The sequence below is a fragment of the Lithobates pipiens genome, unplaced genomic scaffold (assembly GCF_037356315.1).
Source record: "Lithobates pipiens isolate NorthernLeopardFrog02 unplaced genomic scaffold, aLitPip1_a1.2 Scaffold_19, whole genome shotgun sequence".
In the NCBI taxonomy this organism is placed as follows: Eukaryota; Metazoa; Chordata; class Amphibia; order Anura; family Ranidae; genus Lithobates; species Lithobates pipiens.
The window spans coordinates 463,652,342-463,671,640 of NW_027507764.1; the positions used below are offsets into that span (position 1 = coordinate 463,652,342).

Genomic DNA, 19,299 nt, shown 5'->3' on the forward strand with positions numbered 1-19,299 from the left:
ACAGTGGTGAGGAAGATGTGCAGGGGGTTACAGTGGTTGGGCAAATGTGCAGGGTAGTACAGTGGTGGGGCAGATGTGCAGGGGGTTACAGTGGTGGGGCAGATGAGCAGGGGGTTACAGTGATGAAATGGATTTGCAGGGAGGACAGTGATCTGAGGTGTGAAGTTTCAGGAATTGGGGCATGAGAGTGCAGGATGTTAAAGCGGGGTTCCAACCTAAAGTGGAACTTCCACTCATTGGAACCCTCCCTCCCTCCGGTGTCACAATTGCCACCTTTCAGGGGGGACGGGGGTGCAGATACCTGTCTAAGACAGGTATTTGCACCCACTTCCGGGCATAGACTCCCACGGGAGTCTATGCCTATTCCTGTCCCTGCGTGCTGTTTGCTGGGACACACACGCGTCCCAAAGACAGTGCAGACAATTCCTATTGCGCTGCGTGACTCGCACATGCGCAGTAGGGAACCGGGAAGTGAAGCCGCAACGCTTCACTTCCTGATTCCCACACCTAGAATGGCGGCGGCAGCAGCCGAGAGCCGAGTAAGCGATCGGCCTCGGCTGCCGACATTGCTGGATCCTGGGACAGGTGAGTGTCCCTTTATTAAAAGTCAGCAGCTGCAGTATTTGTAGCTGCTGGCTTTTAATAATTTTTTTTCACAGTGAAATCCCTCTTTAATTAGCAGTTTACAGCATTTACTTTATAAAAAATCCTTTTCGTGAGTGTAAACTTGACATTTTTTTTGTTATAAAATTGGCACGCTCATATTCTTTGAAAATATTTTTTCAGCACACTGTGCTCAAAAGGTTGCCTGCCCGTGGATTAGATGATTGAAGTGAATACTGCTTCACCTTATTCACTAAGCTAAGTGAACATTTATGTTGCAAAGAAACATGCGCTATTATTTTAATAAATCAGTCCTAATATGTAGTTTACCATTGCCAACCTCCTCATTTGAAAATGCTGGATGTCATTTTTAGGAAGTTTTTCTTTTTCTCTGACTTCACTTGCTGCATGCTTGCACCTAATCAGTGATTATTGAGATCAGAGACAGCGGTCACATATTTGTCTCATGATTGATATCCTTCAAGGATCTGTTTAGTTATGGTACATGCAGTAGGTGAATATATTTGTGTACATCTCTCCTACAGTTTCCATCCAATCTGTGAATGTCTTGTATCTCACACAAAGCTGATTTTCTTACAGACTGGATCTGAGGCAGCAGCCCTAGGAGATGCACAGGGGACTCCAGAAACGAATCAGTCTGAAAACACAGACTCTTCACGTCACGTCTTCTCCTTCTCCTGGCTCAATTCATTACCACAATAATATTCCTTTTACGAGAAACTGCTCTTGTCCACTGTGTCAGTATACAGATCCCCTACACCCACTGTGAACAGTGCTACTACAGTACTGCAGCTCTTAATAATACCATTGTTTATTCTTTTCTCTCTCTGCTGTTGTACACTTTATTTGTCACCCTTTTAGTGATGGGAAATATTGTAATGTGTGATTGATAATAATGACAATGCTTACAATGTAAACCAAGGCATCGTAGTAAACCTGCCAGGTATAGTTTCCAGGGCTTCTGATCTTGTGCAGACTTTACCGGCTTCATAGTGAAACTAGGATCAGGATGACAGCCCTGGTTTCTGCAGCTTTAAAAAGCAAGTCAGTCATTGAAGCCCCCATATTTGTGTCTAGGTTTACTTTAAAATAAAGTCCAGTCAATAAAGCTGAGCTCCTTGAAAAGTAAAAGCCTATCCTTCCAATGGGGCCATGCCAGCGCTGCACGGGTTAACTGCTTGTTTGTGTCTGGGGGATCATATAAAGCAGTTTTACTTACAATGTACTTGAACCTCTGCACCTGTAGGCTGCTCCCCTGCACTCTGGGGGTCAGTGCCCCCTGATGTCATCAAGAATGATTCAGGGACTATAGCTCTGCATTGGACATGAGGACTCTGAGGACAGTCCATTGCCATTTTGGGGAAGCAGAGAACTAGGTAATTAAAAGTGTCATTACCAGTGGTGGCCTGCTCATAAGGGACTAATGCGCACTGCCCCTAATCTACATGCAGGGCGCTGAATGCATGGATTCCAATGGGATTTTTTTTTTTTTTTAGAAGCACATGATTAGAGCCTGAGGCTCTAATTGGCTTAAAAAAAAGGTGGGCTCGGGGCTCAGAGCACTGCGCCCTGAGCCCACCCAGTTGTGTGAATTAATATTCACTATAGTCCTCCTGATTTTCCTCCCGGACAATCAGGAAAATCAGGAAGCGGGTCCTGAGAACCGATCGGCCCAGAAGAGAAGCGCTCGTATTGGAAAAGAAGATGTAGAAAAGGAGTAGATGCAGGGGAGGCTGAGGAGGATGAGACGCCACCCGCCACCCGCCACCCGGAGGAAGTGCTGCCCGCGACCTAGATGGGGTAAGTGCAGGGCTGGTGACCGACCAACCGCCGGGGGGAGGGGTTTGGTGGGGATTCATCTGCCTGACCAGAGGGATGGGTGCGGCTGATCCAAACAACCGGTGCTGGGGGGGTGGCAGGTGGATTTTTGTCACCCCCCTCGAAAAAAAACATAGCACCAGCTGCCACTGCTCTGGACTAAACAAGCATTTAACACTTGCAGTGTGGGTACAGATTCACTGCAAGGGAGGACTTTTACTTTTCCCAGGGGTTGAGCTATAAGCTGAAAGTTTGTCTTAGAGGCCTCTGATGGTAGTTTCTGTTTTTAAAGGCCTATTCACAATTCTGTGTTTAAAAAAACACATGTATTTTTTAACATGCATTTTTAAAGCAAAACTACTCTCTATTTTTATTTTTTTTTTGATTATAATTTGCTGTGCCTCGCATTTTTTAATATAAAAACAGCTTTTGCTGTACTACTAACCTTCACTGCTGAGCTATCTTTGGCAGTACTTCTTTTCTCCCACCAGGGGGCCACAGTCTTCCTGGTTGAATGATAGCCAGTGTCAATCAACACATTCCTATAAGACTAGGTTGTCATAGATGTACCCCCTGGTGGAATACATACAACTTGGACTTACAGTATTCCTGGACTGAGTGGCACTTACACACCATTATATAAGTCCAGAAGGAAGGACCGCCACAGATCAGCCTGTGAAATACAGGAAAATGGCTTATATAAGGCTGTAGTGAGAAAAGAAACATACAAAGGTGCTTTAAGGAGAAAGGGTGGGACTAGAGTTTAGCCTTAAGTGCATTTTAATACCATTTTACATGTGTTTTCTCTATTGGCATTCACATTCTTTATGCAGTTCTATGCCTTAGAAGACATGTAAAATGCAACTTTAGTATGTTTTATAAGCATTTAACATGAAGATGTCATTGATGGAAACCATATCAAAGATGCATCAACGAATCAAAAAAAAAAAAAAAGTGTACCACATAAATATACCCAGTTGAAAACTATACAATTGCATTTAAGGGTATAGAGTATTCTGAGAGCTTTAGGTGTGTTAAAGGTGTGCAAAAAACACACCTAAAGTGAGGATAGCCCAAAATCCCAAGCTGGATGGTAGCTCAGGGCAATGAGGTACCTGCTCAGATTCTCTGAACATTATGTGAGGGTTATGGAACTGGCATTTGCCTGGGAATCAGAGGATAGCCGCTTCCATCAGAGGCTTCTCAGACAGTTACTTGGCATGATAACAAATTTTCTCTAACCAATCTATTTGAAATAGGGATAAGTCTAGAGCAGTGATGGCGAACCTCGGCACCCCAGATGTTTTGGAACTACATTTCCCATGATGCTCAACTACACTGCAGAGCGCATTAGCATCATGGGAAATGTAGTTCTAAAACATCTGGGGTGCCAAGGTTCGCCATCACTGGTCTAGAGGGTCTTAACCCTCAGTACACCCTCTTAACATAGATAAATTTATTGACCAAGTTTGACATTTTTAGCTGTTTAAATTGATCAGAGCAATGCAATAACTTTCTACTACTACTAAACGTATGTTCACAGGACACGTACAATCATGTTTTTGGAACCTTTAAGAGGATGTTTCTGTGGTGACAGTGTTCCTTAAAGCCATAGAATAAGAATTGGCAGTTTTAGATCTAAAATCCATCCACTGAGTGACAGTTCTCCTCCCCTCCCATCACTAACTTCTTTACTCTTCATAGAGTATGGATCCAGAACTCGTGCCTTGACAACTTACAGATGTAAAAAGGAAGGTTTGGAAGAACCTTTCCCATCGTTTACTAGTTAGCAGGTTATTCTGGGATCTGTAAGGTTTTTAAATGTGGTCATTCTTTATCTGATTCTGACTAGCAATTCAACCAGCCCAAGAATAATTTTAAGTGGGTAGTATGGGGAATAAATGGAGAAGGGATGTTATATTTGTCTTATCAATTGGAAAGATTGTCAAGCACATTTAAACAACTTCACAGTTAAGATGACTTTCAGCTTCTCCAATGTTGTTTCAAACAATCCCAAAGAGAAAACTAATTTTTTTTCATGAATAAAGGAGTTGTGAGGAGCTGCATTAGAAATGAAACACAAGTGACTGTGTGTGAGAGATACCATCATGATCAGTGAAATGTTAAGTTTACTAAGATGTCAGAAATTAGTCTAGAAGACATAATTCACAGCCTGAGCCACCTGCTCAGCTATCAACAGGCAGGAACATCAGGGGAGATTTACTAAAACTGGTGCACACAGAATCTGGTGCAGCAGTGCATAGTAACTGATCAGCTTCTAACTTCAGCTTGTTCAATAAGGTCCCTTTCACACGGGGTGGACTCCGGCAGTGGATCGTCCTGCTCAGCGGGGAATATCTCCACTGATCCCCACTGAGTATGTGGATGACAGGTCTGTGTCTGCTCCGCTTATGCAGAGGGGACACGGACACATCCCGCTGTTCTCTATGATGTGGTCAGATGGAAATGGATCGCCTGTCTGTTTCCATCCACCAGATGGATGGGGAATGGATCCCTATTAGTCTGTTTTTAGCAGACAGGATCAGGTCAGATGTCAGCTGACATCCGCTGCTCCATTGAGAACAATGGAGGATCCAATCGGGCTCATGTCAAAGGGGCTTTAGGCTTTGGCAATAAAACCTAGAAGCTGATTGATTACTATGCACAGCTGCAGCAGATTCTGTGGGAAAACAGTTTTAGTAAATCTCCCCCAATGCAACCACAAGAGGGGAGCAAAGGTTTGGTGAGCAGCAACCTAAAATTCATCATAGTGCCAGACATACAACTGTTAATTATCTGGAGTCTCAATAATGGATAGGATAAATATACTGGTGATGATGAAAGCTAATCCCTTACTTTTCATTACAGAAAAAAAAAAAACTACTATTGTTTCCCTGCATATGCACAAAAGTGAATGTTGTAAAAGTTAAATCGAGTTTTGGTTCAGAAAGGAGGTTATCACATCATGCCTTATAACAGATGAGAAGTCTTCCAACGCATGGCCAACTACAGGGCTAGTACACACCAGATGGGTTTTACCAGTTTTACCATACATGCATTAACACATGCTGTGTGTTGTAATATAAAGATAATACCAGCACACCAATAATAAAGTGTAAAGCAGATTTACTGTGGTTAGGAGCCACAAAGTACCCCTTTGTCAAGCTGCAGATACACTTTAACCCTTCTCAGGTATCTTATGTGTGCTGATTTTATGCACATTGTTTATAAATCCTGTGTCACCATTTATTATCGCAGTGCTGTCGTCTATTTTTATATTTTGATTACTGTGCCACCATTTGCAGTGGCATGCTTTAATACTCCAAATAGTCCATGGTATTATGTGCAGGAAGGATGATTCTACTTGGTCATACATTTCTACACAAGTCATTAAATATATACGCTATGCAGCTCAACTCAATGCAACAGTGTGAAAGCACCCTGGATAACAATGGGTGCTCTTATATCTATTTATTTTATTTGTGCTGGGAAATGTAGTCAAATGCATGACTAGTGTGAACAAATCCCAAGCTTGCTACATTGAAACTATTCTAACTATTCCTGATCTCTAACACTGAAGGTAACTGAAAATGTAAATGCTCATCCCTCTTTCAGACTTACACCATAGGTAACAGTGCATCAACGAGTACCTATGTATTACCTTTATTAAGGCATACTGAGATCTGTAGTGCATACAACACCACGTGTAGGCTTGTTACATAAGATAATGTAATGTGCAGTGACAACATGCAAACCTCAGCAACAAACGGCAATCAATAGGATTCCAATTTTCCATAGTGTTTTGGTAAAAGGAAGATAAATTCCCACTGGATTTCTAAGATTGCACTGATCAAAGGACACCTGTTCTCAGAGGATTAAGGATAATGCCCATACTGATCTCTTCCTATTAAAAGAGCTGGATGTCTGCCTGTCATGTTGATCCAATGATCCCAATACTTTGGGGTTGATTTCCTAAAACTGGAGAGTGCAAAATCTGGTGCAGCTGTGCATGGTAGCCACTCGGCTTCTAATTTCACCTTGTTCAGTTAAAGTGATTGTAAAGTCTCATTTTTTTCTATAAAGATAACAAACATGTCATACCTACCTGCCCTGTTGCAGTGGATATGCACAGAGCAGCACAGATCCTCCTCTTCCCGGGTCCCTCTTCTGTCCTCCTGGCCCCTCCCTCCTGTTGAGTGCCCCCACAGCAAGCAGCTTGCAATGGGGGTACCCAAGCCGAGTCACAGCTCCCTGTGTCCATTCAGACACAGAGCCGTAGCCCAGTGCCACCCACTTTCTCACCTGATTGGCTAACTTTGATTGACAGCAGCAGGAGCAAATGGCACCAGTGCTGTGTCTCAGCTAATCAGGAGGACATCGTTGGACTGAGATGGACTCAGGTAAGTATTAGGGGGCGGGTCGTGGGGGGGGGGGGGGTTCTGAACACAGAAGGCTTTTTTATCATAAGGCATAGAATGCCTTAAGATAAAAAACCTTTTTACTTTACAACCCCTTTAAGTGTAAGCATATGTTTCCCTAAAATAAACTTGATCTTTTAATTTTGTCAATAAAGTAATACATATTCTGTGATAAAAAAAACAATTAAAAACTAAAGCGCAAACAGCCAAAATAGTTTACTTGCATGATTCAATGCATATACAGGCATACCCCACTTTTAAGTATACAATGGGGTTTATTTTCTAAAGCTGGAAAGTGCAAAATCAGGCTCACTTCTCCATAGAAATCAGCTTCTAACCCCAGCTTGTTCAATTAAGCTTTGGTAATAAAACCTGGAAGCTCATTAGTTTCTATGCAGAAGTGAGTCTGATTTTGCACTTTCCAGCTTTAGTAAATAAACCCCATTGTGTACTTGAAAGTGGGGTATGCCTGTACTGTACATCTAAACCTAAATCTATGGAGGAACTGATCACATTTCTGATCAGCAGATCAGTGATAGAGATTGCTATGGGTTATTGCACTGTACCTTCATTCGTAAGCCCAAGAATAATGTATTTTAGAATCTGGTAGTTTGTGGATTAAACTGAACCTTGTCATGAGAAAGCCTGTGTAGATCTGAGAGTACATTCTGCATAAGGGAGTCTTTACTGACAATCCAGAACAGCAGCGTAAAGTTGAATTAATAAGGATCCTGTGACTCAGCCATGCAGCAAATCCACTGCAACAACATGCATTATAATAATTATTTCACACAGTAAGTTATCACTTGCAATCTCTCTAGGGGGGTCTTGTTTTATGGTTTTGTTCCGACCACCCCAGAATTTTAATCTCATTCCTTTCTGTTGGATGTAGGTGGGTGTACAGTAAAAGCTAATTGCTGTATTTTTAATTTGCACGAAAATACAGGACCATGCTTCTTTTCTTTTTCTTTTTTTTTTTTTTTTTTTTGCCCAAAACAAATGGACATGGACAGATGTAGCTTTGCAGATTTTATTAAAAATATAGATAGATATTAAACGTTATGTTTACACACCAATGTTGTGCCAGCTCTGAAAAGATGTTTTTTTATTATGGAAATGTATACAATAAACTTTTGATGCAAAATAAATTACAGCTATGTTTTTTTTTTCCCTTTCTCCACCTCCCAGAGGAAACCCATCAGGTCCAATGGATTTCTTTGAGCTAATTGGTCCAGGCCTTATCTTAAACTGGTATTCCTATGGATAGTTAGATATATTACAAAAGTAACCCTCCCCTCCCAGAGAGTGTAAAAGAAAAATAAGTTACAAATTACATCTGTTGCCTTTTTTTTATGTTTTTTTTTTTTTTTTTTAACTGCAGTCAAATACACCCTGTGCATGCTGAATAACAGATACAGGCTCTGACCCAGGGACCAGCAGCAGGGCATTGCTTGGCAATGTGATGCTGGCCCCATAGGCACCCAAGGGGTTGCTGAGTGCATCCTCTATGTCTGAAGCTATAGAAAAATAAACAAATGGTATCAGGGCAGCACAATGGTACATCATACTGTATAGTTTGTGCTAGATGGAGGAAACTCTTTGGTAGATGACAGCTGGGCTCTTATTTCCCAATGATGTCCATCAGTTTCCTATTGCTGTGGGCTTGCTGGGCTATCTGCTCGGCTCTGGCCATTTCCAAGACTTCCCGGAGCAGATGGAAAGTGAGATCCAGGGAAATGGGGGGCTCCTCCGAACGTTTTCCTCTTTCCGTGGGCTCCTCCTGAGCGCTGAATGGAGAGGAGTCGGCTCCATCCACCATGCTGCCGGCTCGGAGCTCCTGCTGGCCGACCCACTGCTGAGGTTGGAGCTGCTGCACCGCCCGCACAAAGTTACTGGACGAGACGTCCCCGACTCGGCTGCCTCCCAGGGGGGACTTGTGCAGGTTCCCCAGGCGGAGGAAGTACTCTTCTCCCATACGGAGTAGAAAGGGGTGGTATTCGGGAGCCCCATTAGAAGATTTGCTGCTGAAAGCTCTGCACTCATGGCAGGGGAGGAGAGCCACCAGGAGGATCCCCGTACACACTAAGACTTGGAACTTCATGATGGAGGAGATCTAGAACAGAACACACGGGGAGACCTGGAGGGGGAAGAACAAGGGGACAGTCAGGGAGACTGCAGGGGACACACAGGACAAGGGGACAAGGGAGAACATAGAGACTGCTTGGTGTCTGCTCTCCTTGGTGCTGAAATAACTAAACACAGGCACAGAGCCATCAGCATTCACACCAAGTCATAGTCTACTCTCCCATCACATCATTCATCATCATCATCTGTCACACTCCATCCTGACATCTGGCTGTATCATTACATGGAAGGATCTGCTACTCTGCACAGTATGTGATGCTGATCACACCTGTAGTTCTATTGACTGTAACTGTTTCATTATATCATATAATATAATATCATATCATATCATATAGCTTCTGATAATATATTATATCATATAGCTGCTGATCATATTATATCATATTATATCATATATCTGCTGATCATATCATATATCTGCTGATCATATCATATAATATCATATCATATATCTGTTGATCATATCATATTATTTCATATATCTGATCATATCTTATCATATCATATTATATCATATATCTGCTGATCATATCATATAATATCATAGCATATCATATATCTGCTGATCATATCATATCATATATCTGCCGATCATATCATATCTGCTGGTCATATCATATTATATCATATATCTGCTGATCATATCATATTATATCATATATCTGCCGATCATATCATATCTGTTGATCATATCATATTATATCATATATCTGCTGATCATATCATATCTGCTGATCATATCATATTATATCATATATCTGCTGATCATAGTACTGGAGGAATTTAGTGTGCTAGAACTGTTCTGTGCAAGACTGCTAAGTATCATCTCAGGATTGTACTTGTCACCTGCTAGAATAAATTCATTCTCCTCCCTGCCTTATCTACAGATCATATCACATAATATCACATCTCCTTCTATCAATACCTAAAGACCTAACCACTATGGACGGCTGGCATGTTACTGTTTTTGTTATTACTGTTATTTTCTGATTTAATGTACTGGTCTTGTTACCTACTAGAATAAAAAAAATCTCCTCCCTGTCTTATCTAAAGATCAGATCACATCTCCCACTACCAATATCCATCTCTCTAATCACTATTACACGGACAGCTGGCATGTTACTGTCATTTACTGATTTATTGTACTGGTCTTGTCACCTGATATAAGACAGTCACATCCTTGCCATATCTTTAGATCATATCAAATAATATCACATTTCTTACTCCCAATTACTACCTAGTTACCTGTACTGCATGGATGGCTGGCATATTACTGTCATTTACTCATTAAATGTACTGGTCTTTAGTGATGGCCGAACGGTTCGCCCGGCGGTCGTTTCGCGGCGAATTTCCGACTTTCGCCGTCCGCGGGTTCGAACGCCTTTTTCCGTCGTTCGCCCCGGCGGACTTACGTGTTTAATGTATACAAGAACTTTAACCTTTCGTGACACGTTTATCATGTGTTACAGGACAACCAATTGAGACATGACAGCTCATGGACACTTGGACATTCCCCCTAACCTATAAATACACCCGATCCGGTGGCCATTTTACATTCTTTCTTCTGTCACTGTAGGGAAAGGATCCTGTGTGGAGTAGGGACAGAGAAAACGCTAGCTATTTGGTACACAAAAGTTCTTTTCAGGACTGGTATAGGTGTTAGGTCAGCAGCCTGAGTTTCTTTTGTCAGTTTAGATAAAGGGACAGAGCGCTGTATGCTGCTATTTTAGGGACAGCTCAGCCAGATTAGTCTTTCTTCATCATCATCATCATCATCATCATTAGCTGTTACTATCAGGTCCACAAAAGAGCTGTTCCAGCTAATCGTTCCAGCCTACTCTTTTTTGCCAATTTGTATAGGGACAGGCAGGAAGCAGTGTGTCAGGCAGTGAGGATAATTTTAAAGACTTGCTGTTACTATTAGTTCCACAAAGGTTCTTTTCAGGACTGGTATCAGTGGTACGGTAATAGGCTTGTACACGTATAATATTCTTTCTTCCAAATATAGAAAGAATATTATACTTGACTGCTGCCCTTCTGCTGCAGTCTGCTAATCATTCACAACTCACTTGTTCCACAAAGCTCTTTATCAGGACTGGTAACTTGGTCTGTCTAGGGTGCTACGGTACATAGGCTTGGGTGCGGTACAGTCTGCTGTTCTGTAAGGACCGCTATCGGTCCACAATAGATAGGGTTGCCGTGCACTACTGCTGACCGCTGCCCTATACTGCAGCAGTCCTTCAGCGGTATAGGGACTGACGCACAGTCTGCTAAACACTAATACACAACCTGCTTGGTCCACAAAAGTTCTTATAAGGACTGGTAACTTGGTATAGGGTGCTACGGTACATAGGCCTGAGTGCGTTACAGTCTGCTGTTCTGTAAGGACCGCTATCGGTCCACAATACATAGGGTTGCCGTGCACTACTGCTGACCGCTGCCCTATACTGCAGCAGTCCTTCATTGGTATAGGGACTGACGTACAGTCTGCTAATCACTAACACACAACCTGCTTGGTCCACAAAAGTTCTTATAAGGACTGGTAACTTGGTATAGGGTGCTACGGTACATAGGCCTGAGTGCGTTACAGTCTGCTGTTCTGTAAGGACCGCTATCGGTCCACAATACATAGGGTTGCCGTGCACTACTGCTGACCGCTGCCCTATACTGCAGCAGTCCTTCATTGGTATAGGGACTGACGTACAGTCTGCTAATCACTAACACACAACCTGCTTGGTCCACAAAAGTTCTTATAAGGACTGGTAACTTGGTATAGGGTGCTACGGTACATAGGCCTGAGTGCAGTACAGTCTGCTGTTCTGTAAGGACCGCTATCGGTCCACAATACATAGGGTTGCCGTGCACTACTGCTGACCGCTGCCCTATACTGCAGCAGTCCTTCATTGGTATAGGGACTGACGTACAGTCTGCTAATCACTAACACACAACCTGCTTGGTCCACAAAAGTTCTTATAAGGACTGGTAACTTGGTATAGGGTGCTACGGTACATAGGCCTGAGTGCAGTACAGTCTGCTGTTCTGTAAGGACCGCTATCGGTCCACAATACATAGGGTTGCCGTGCACTACTGCTGACCGCTGCCCTATACTGCAGCAGTCCTTCAGCGGTATAGGGACTGACGCACAGTCTGCTAAACACTAATACACAACCTGCTTGGTCCACAAAAGTTCTTATAAGGACTGGTAACTTGGTATAGGGTGCTACGGTACATAGGCCTGAGTGCAGTACAGTCTGCTGTTCTGTAAGGACCGCTATCGGTCCACAATACATAGGGTTGCCGTGCACTACTGCTGACCGCTGCCCTATACTGCAGCAGTCCTTCATTGGTATAGGGACTGACGTACAGTCTGCTAATCACTAACACACAACCTGCTTGGTCCACAAAAGTTCTTATAAGGACTGGTAACTTGGTATAGGGTGCTACGGTACATAGGCCTGAGTGCGTTACAGTCTGCTGTTCTGTAAGGACCGCTATCGGTCCACAATACATAGGGTTGACGTGCACTACTGCTGACCGCTGCCCTATACTGCAGCAGTCCTTCAGCGGTATAGGGACTAAGAGTTTTGTCACAGGGTGATTTAAAAAATGACAGGCAGAGGAAGAGGCAGGCCCTTCCGCAGGGGTGGTAGGGGTAGGGCAGGAGCAACAGCCTTGAGCCAAAGTGGGAAGTTGCAGAAGGTGCGTTCAATTACTTTAAAGGACGCACCAGACTTGGTTGAGTGGCTCACTCAGCCTTATTCTTCTGCACCCTCCTCATCCTCTCGATCTGCACCCTCTTCTTCACTCTCTGCTATGTGCACCCCCAAAGACACTACCACCAACAACACCACCACCACCACATACCTTCCGCTTGAGTGCAAATGGGGGCCTTCATGCTCCAGTGTTTTAATAGGGACCCCCGTATAAAAAGCATGAGGGTCAAGGACCAGTACTGGGTGGCAACGTACTTAGATCCCCGGTACAAACACAAAATGGCGGAAATGTTACCGCCGTCGCAGAGGGCTGTCAGAATGCAGCACTTCCAGGCCTTGCTTCGAGAAATGCTGCATTCTGCTTTTGCGTGCGCTGGCAGAGGAGCAATTCCCACTCCCAGAGAAGGATTTGCGGGTACCAATCCAACAGCGCCTGCAAGAAGAGGCCGGTTTGAAGATGTGTTGGTGACTTCGGATATGAGGTCATTCTTTCAGCCGACCCATCGACAGGTGTCATCCGGATCCAGCATCAGGGAACGCCTAGACCGTCAGGTGTCCGACTACATTGGGTTAACGGCCGATGTGGACGCTCTGAGGAGTGATGAACCCCTAGACTACTGGGTGGGCAGGCTTGACCTCTGGCCAGAGCTTGCCCAATTTGCAATCGAACTGTTGGCTTGCCCCTCATCCAGTGTCCTGTCCGAAAGGACGTTCAGCGCAGCAGGGGGGATTGTGACCGATAAGCGTACTCGCCTAGCTCACGACAGTGTTAACTACCTCACATTTCTAAAAATGAATGAGGCATGGATCTCGGAGGAATTCAACACATGTGATCAGTAGACCATGTATATGTCTATAAACAATTTTTGGAATCAAGCACACAGACCTTCTTAATTCATTTGGCTCACTTCCCTGACCCAAAAAAGCACACCGTACTATATGCCCCTACCCTCCTCTTTGAAGAGGTTGAGCGGTGTCATATTTCTACTGGGGCTGCTTATTATGAGGGGTTCCCACCATCCCTGTGCTGTGCTGACTTCCTCCTGGGTGTTCTTATTATGAGGGGCTCCCACCATCCCTGTGCTGTGCTGACTTCCTCCTGGGGGTTCTTATTATGAGGGGCTCCCACCATCCCTGTGCTGTGCTGACTTCCTCCTGGGGGTTCTTATTATGAGGGGATCACACCATCCCTGTGCTGTGCTGACTTCCTCCTGGGGCTGCTTACGGTGCTGCTGTCAGCGCTGTATGTCACGGAGCTGCTGTCAGCGCTGTATGTCACGGAGCTGCTGTCAGCGCTGTATGTCACGGAGCTGCTGTCAGCGCTGTATGTCACGGAGCTGCTGTCAGCGCTGTATGTCACGGAGCTGCTGTCAGCGCTGTATGTCACGGAGCTGCTGTCAGCGCTGTATGTCACGGAGCTGCTGTCAGCGCTGTATGTCACGGAGCTGCTGTCAGCGCTGTATGTCACGGAGCTGCTGTCAGCGCTGTATGTCACGGAGCTGCTGTCAGCGCTGTATGTCACGGTGCTGCTGTCAGCGCTGTATGTCACGGAGCTGCTGTCAGCGCTGTATGTCACGGAGCTGCTGTCAGTGCTGTATGTCACGGAGCTGCTGTCAGCGCTGTATGTCACGGAGCTGCTGTCAGCGCTGTATGTCACGGAGCTGCTGTCAGCGCTGTATGTCACGGTGCTGCTGTCAGCGCTGTATGTCACGGAGCTGCTGTCAGCGCTGTATGTCACGGAGCTGCTGTCAGTGCTGTATGTCACGGAGCTGCTGTCAGCGCTGTATGTCACGGAGCTGCTGTCAGCGCTGTATGTCACGGAGCTGCTGTCAGCGCTGTATGTCACGGTGCTGCTGTCAGCGCTGTATGTCACGGAGCTGCTGTCAGCGCTGTATGTCACGGAGCTGCTGTCAGTGCTGTATGTCACGGAGCTGCTGTCAGCGCTGTATGTCACGGAGCTGCTGTCAGCGCTGTATGTCACGGAGCTGCTGTCAGCGCTGTATGTCACGGTGCTGCTGTCAGCGCTGTATGTCACGGAGCTGCTGTCAGCGCTGTATGTCACGGAGCTGCTGTCAGCGCTGTATGTCACGGAGCTGCTGTCAGCGCTGTATGTCACGGAGCTGCTGTCAGCGCTGTATGTCACGGAGCTGCTGTCAGCGCTGTATGTCACGGTGCTGATGTCAGTGCTCTGTATTACGGTGCTGCTGTCAGTGCTCTGTATCTCCTGCACCCTCTTGTTTGCCTACCCTGGTCCCTGACCTTCCCTCTCCTCCATTGCCTTCATTAGCTCCATAGTCCTGAATTGTCAGAACAATTTCCCAAATAAAAAAAAAATGCTTGTAGTTATCGATCCCAAATTCACCTCATACATGTATTATGCTATTGTCCAGGTGGTGGGACTACGTGCTACCCCCTAATAATTACCCCGTGGCCGCAAATTCGACCTAAAGGTTTGCGAAATTCGCCTCCCATTGAAGTCAATGGAGCCCGCGGCGAACGGTCGTTTTCGCGAACGTTTGTGTCCGTTCGCGTTTCGCGTTCGCGAAACGTCCCGTCGGAAGTTCGTCCATCACTACTGGTCTTGTCGCCTGCTATAATATATACAATCACATCCATTCCATATCTACAGATCATATCACATAAGATCACCTCTCCTGTGTACCAATAACTACCGTTACCTGTACTACATGGACTATTGGCATGTTACTGGCATTTACTGATTTATTATACTGGTCTTGTCACCTGCTGTTATATATAAAATCACATTGATGCTATATCTACAGATCATATCACATAAGATCTCATCTCCTACTACCAATAATTACCTAGTTACCTGTACTACGTTGATGGCTGGCATGTTACTGTAGTTTACTGATTAATTGTACTGGTCTTGTCACCTACTATAATAAATACATTCATATCCATGCCATCTCTACAGATCACATCACTTAAGTTCTCATCTACTACTACCAATAACTAGTTACCTGTACTACATGGACGGTTGGCATGTTACTGTCATTTTAATGTACTGTTCTTGTCCCCAGCTATAATAAATACCATCACACCCATGCCATATCTACAGATCATATCACACACGATCTCATCTCCTACTACCAAAAGCTATCCAATCACCTATACTGCATGGATGGTTGTCATTTACTGGCAATAGTATGTTTTTTTATATAATAGGTGAATATCTGTTGAATCTATTAACGCAAGCGTTTATCATACCAGCCCACCACAATTCACAGCCTGCTAATATAAAATTCTGCAATATGATTTATAATAGTACCAGTGATGTAGCTGTGGATCACATCAGATACTTATATACATGTAATATTAACACTGATGCATGAACTCATCCCACCCCAGAAGATCACAGTTATATATTCCAATAAATTAACTCCGCTAATACATTCTGAACTTCACCGACTTTACCAAACTGAACCTAAACTGGCATCACATCAAATGCCTGAACCGATTCAACCGATTCTGGGGCATTATTTCAATCGACGTTGTTCCTTTTGCTACAGTGAAGAATATGATTTACCTGGCTATAGCTGATTTATATTATAAAAATGATTACATGTAGCACACACCACTTATAATATTATTAATACTGATAGTGCTGATCAATCAAACATCACAATGTACTCATGGCAGCAGTGATTATATAACACACATGCATAGATCTCTATCTATCTATCTATCTATCTATCTATCTATCTATCTATCTATCTATCTATCGATCGATCTATCTATCTGCCTGTCTATCTATTTATCTATCTATCTATATATATATATATAGATAGATAGATAGATAGATAGATATCTATATATATCTATATATGTATCTAGATAGATAGATAGGCATAGATAGATAACTTTTCCAATAATGAACACACATACACACACACACACCTCTTCTAATATATATATATATATATATATATATATATATATATATATATATATATATATATATATATATATATAACTATATATCCCCACCTAATACTGATGGCAGCATATGTATTGGGTATATATTAAAATAAGAGCATATTATCAATAACAATTTGTAGTTGTCACCTCCAGCAGAGAAAGGATTCCCTCTTCAAATAAGCCTGAAAAGGGAAACCCCACATAAGAGGCTTACTTACTTATATCTGACTTACAGTAAGTTTCCTACCCTCCACCTAAAATCTTAATGCATTGTTAGCACTTACCTGCTGGTTGGGGGTCCTGTTGTCTGGATGGTGCCAGAGACACAGAATCACAGCATGAAAGGTGAGTGATCTGTAAGTCCCTGTGTGCAGTTGGTGTCCCTCTCTCCTATGATGACATAACTGGAAGTTGGAGCAGGGCTCTCTCACTCAGGGAAGCCTTGATGCTGGATTTTATAGGTAGACTCTCTTCCACAATCACGCAGCTCTTGCCTAATAAGCTGACGCTCTCTTGACAACTATTGCGTGCTGATCTTCTACTGAATAAATAATAGCTCCTTGGAGCAATGGGCAGAGTTTTGCTAACACAACAATGAATCTCTTATCCAATTATCTTCTCAGATATTTATCGCCTCTTTAGTGACGTCAGTGACACCTAGAGTGATATTCACGAGGCTCCCATTGACAAAAAAACTTGAATGAAATTTTGCAAGTGGGCTAAGCAACAGCCAGTGAGGGCAAAGTCGTACCTATTATATCAGTTACCATAGCCCAGCTGATGCCATGTACTCATAGTACATTTGCAAGGGGAGTAAATAACCAACACAGTCACTATAGGGTTGGATTTCATCACTGATTTACTATGAAGGTGATTTTTTAGATTTCTTTTGCATTTAAGGTTTCATATAAAACGGGATAAAGAGCAACTATATGTAACCAGGCAGCTATTCAGTGAAAGTGCTAGAAAATGAAAGCTGATTATTTGTTAGGAATAAAACTGCACATCAGTAAACTAAGATGTACAGAAACACTGATAATGAACAAACTGCAGTAACCTATAGCAACCATTTAGATTTTTTATACTGTAGTGGTATAAACAAAATAATGATTTGGACACGGTTCCTAGTATATGGCTCTTTTAATCATGTTAGGTTGGCCATAGATATTGGAAGGTGTACAAACTTACATGTATGATCTGGCTCCTCTCAGGGGTAATTCACGCCATCTTCTGCGTTACAATGAGGAGGCTGGTGTGCGATGCGGTGCCGTGTGGTCCGGGCGTAGTGCTGTTGGTGCATTGCAACGTTCACTTTTATTTTTAAGCCAACTTTACTAAAAATGTTGCACAGTGGCATTTCATTAAAGTGTTACTAAACCCAGGACCCTGCATTCACCATATCTGGTCTCCCACAGTGCACAGAACATGGAAATGTAATTTTTTTAGAACATATAAACTGCTAAATACATTTTCTCAGCAGTATATAACAGTCTTGTGACTTCTATCAGTGTCTGGCTGAGCAATGGTTAAAGATTGTAGGAGGAGTTTTCATTCTCCTCTGACTGTCCTATGAGGCTGCATGACTCCTGACCCCCTGGACAGTGCTGATTGGAATTGTGCCTATGGCCCCTTTCACACGGGACGGATCAGTAATGATCCGCCCCGTGATGATCCACTTGCTCAGTGGGGATCGCTCCGTTGTCCCCGCCCTGTCAGCTCTCCGCTCTCCTCTATGGGGATCGGATGAGCATGGACCGTCTGTCGGTGTTCATCCGATCCGCTCTGCAGACGGATAGAAAAATAGGATTTTCCTCCGTCTGCAGAATCAGACAATTGTGGAGGCGGATGATATCAGGTGTCTGCGGATGTTCAACCACAGAAACCCGCTATCCCATAGGAATGCATGTATGTCCATATTTCAACCGCAAATGGATGGATGAAATACGGACATAATGTCCGCATGTGTGAAAGGGGCCTAACACATGCACCCTTCCAAAACAACAACTCTCTAGCAATACACAATTAACTGAGCATGTGCAGAGTGCCCCCAAGGCTATGTATTATCAGGAGTTGGATTGGGAACAGTGGAGAAAGGGAGGAGTGGAGAAGACAGGATCAAACAGCCTTTTTACACAACGCGCTGTTTTCAAATAGTGGCAGCTAGTACAGGAAACATCTCCCTGTACTGGGAGGAGGGGGGGGGGGGGAACAGCGGGCAGTGACTACAGCAATGGGAACATGTTACATGTTCCACCCTAAAATGGGGTGGAACATGTAACATGTTCCCAAAGGTAAAAATTATCCATTAACCTACCGGCATGTCTTTGGAGTGTGGGAGGAAACCCATACAAGGTGAACATGCTAACACACAGGCAGTGTCATGGTTTGGACTTAAACTGATGACCCTAGTACTGCAAGGCAGAAGTGCTAAACATGAAGCCACTGTCATGCCCATCCATCTAGCTGTTCCAGAAGAAACCAACTGTCATGAAACAGTTAAAATGTCTTATCAGACTACTGCTTTCTCATATCTTTTTTTTTTTTTCATAACCACTATGATGCGCAGTTACTGTACTCATAAGAAATATTCAGATTTAGGCTATTAGAAGTTTAGTGAAATCAGATTACTGAAACATTTC

General features: G+C 43.7%; 2 protein-coding genes across 4 annotated transcripts in view; one reads left to right on the top strand and one right to left on the bottom strand.

Annotated features, from left to right (window-relative positions):
- TRIM55 (tripartite motif containing 55) overlaps nucleotides 1-19,299 on the top strand; it is a 223,722-nt gene that overhangs the window by 187,864 nt on the left and 16,559 nt on the right. For 2 of the 3 annotated variants that reach the window (XM_077492805.1, XM_077492806.1), the window contains one exon: nucleotides 1,204-2,382. The exons of the other annotated variant lie outside the window; for it this stretch is intronic. In XM_077492805.1, coding sequence (XP_077348931.1) covers nucleotides 1,204-1,326 — 123 coding nt within the window. In that variant the 3' untranslated portion in view covers nucleotides 1,327-2,382. Of the gene's footprint in view, nucleotides 1-1,203; nucleotides 2,383-19,299 lie in introns of those variants that run through there. 3 annotated transcript variants of the gene reach the window in all.
- CRH (corticotropin releasing hormone) lies at nucleotides 7,783-17,310 on the bottom strand. The gene is made up of 2 exons (XM_077492809.1): nucleotides 16,945-17,310; nucleotides 7,783-8,997 (listed from the first exon to the last, which is right to left on the bottom strand). The coding sequence occupies exon 2, from the start codon at nucleotides 8,959-8,961 to the stop codon at nucleotides 8,482-8,484; it is 480 nt and encodes a 159-aa protein (XP_077348935.1). The 5' UTR covers nucleotides 8,962-8,997; nucleotides 16,945-17,310; the 3' UTR covers nucleotides 7,783-8,481.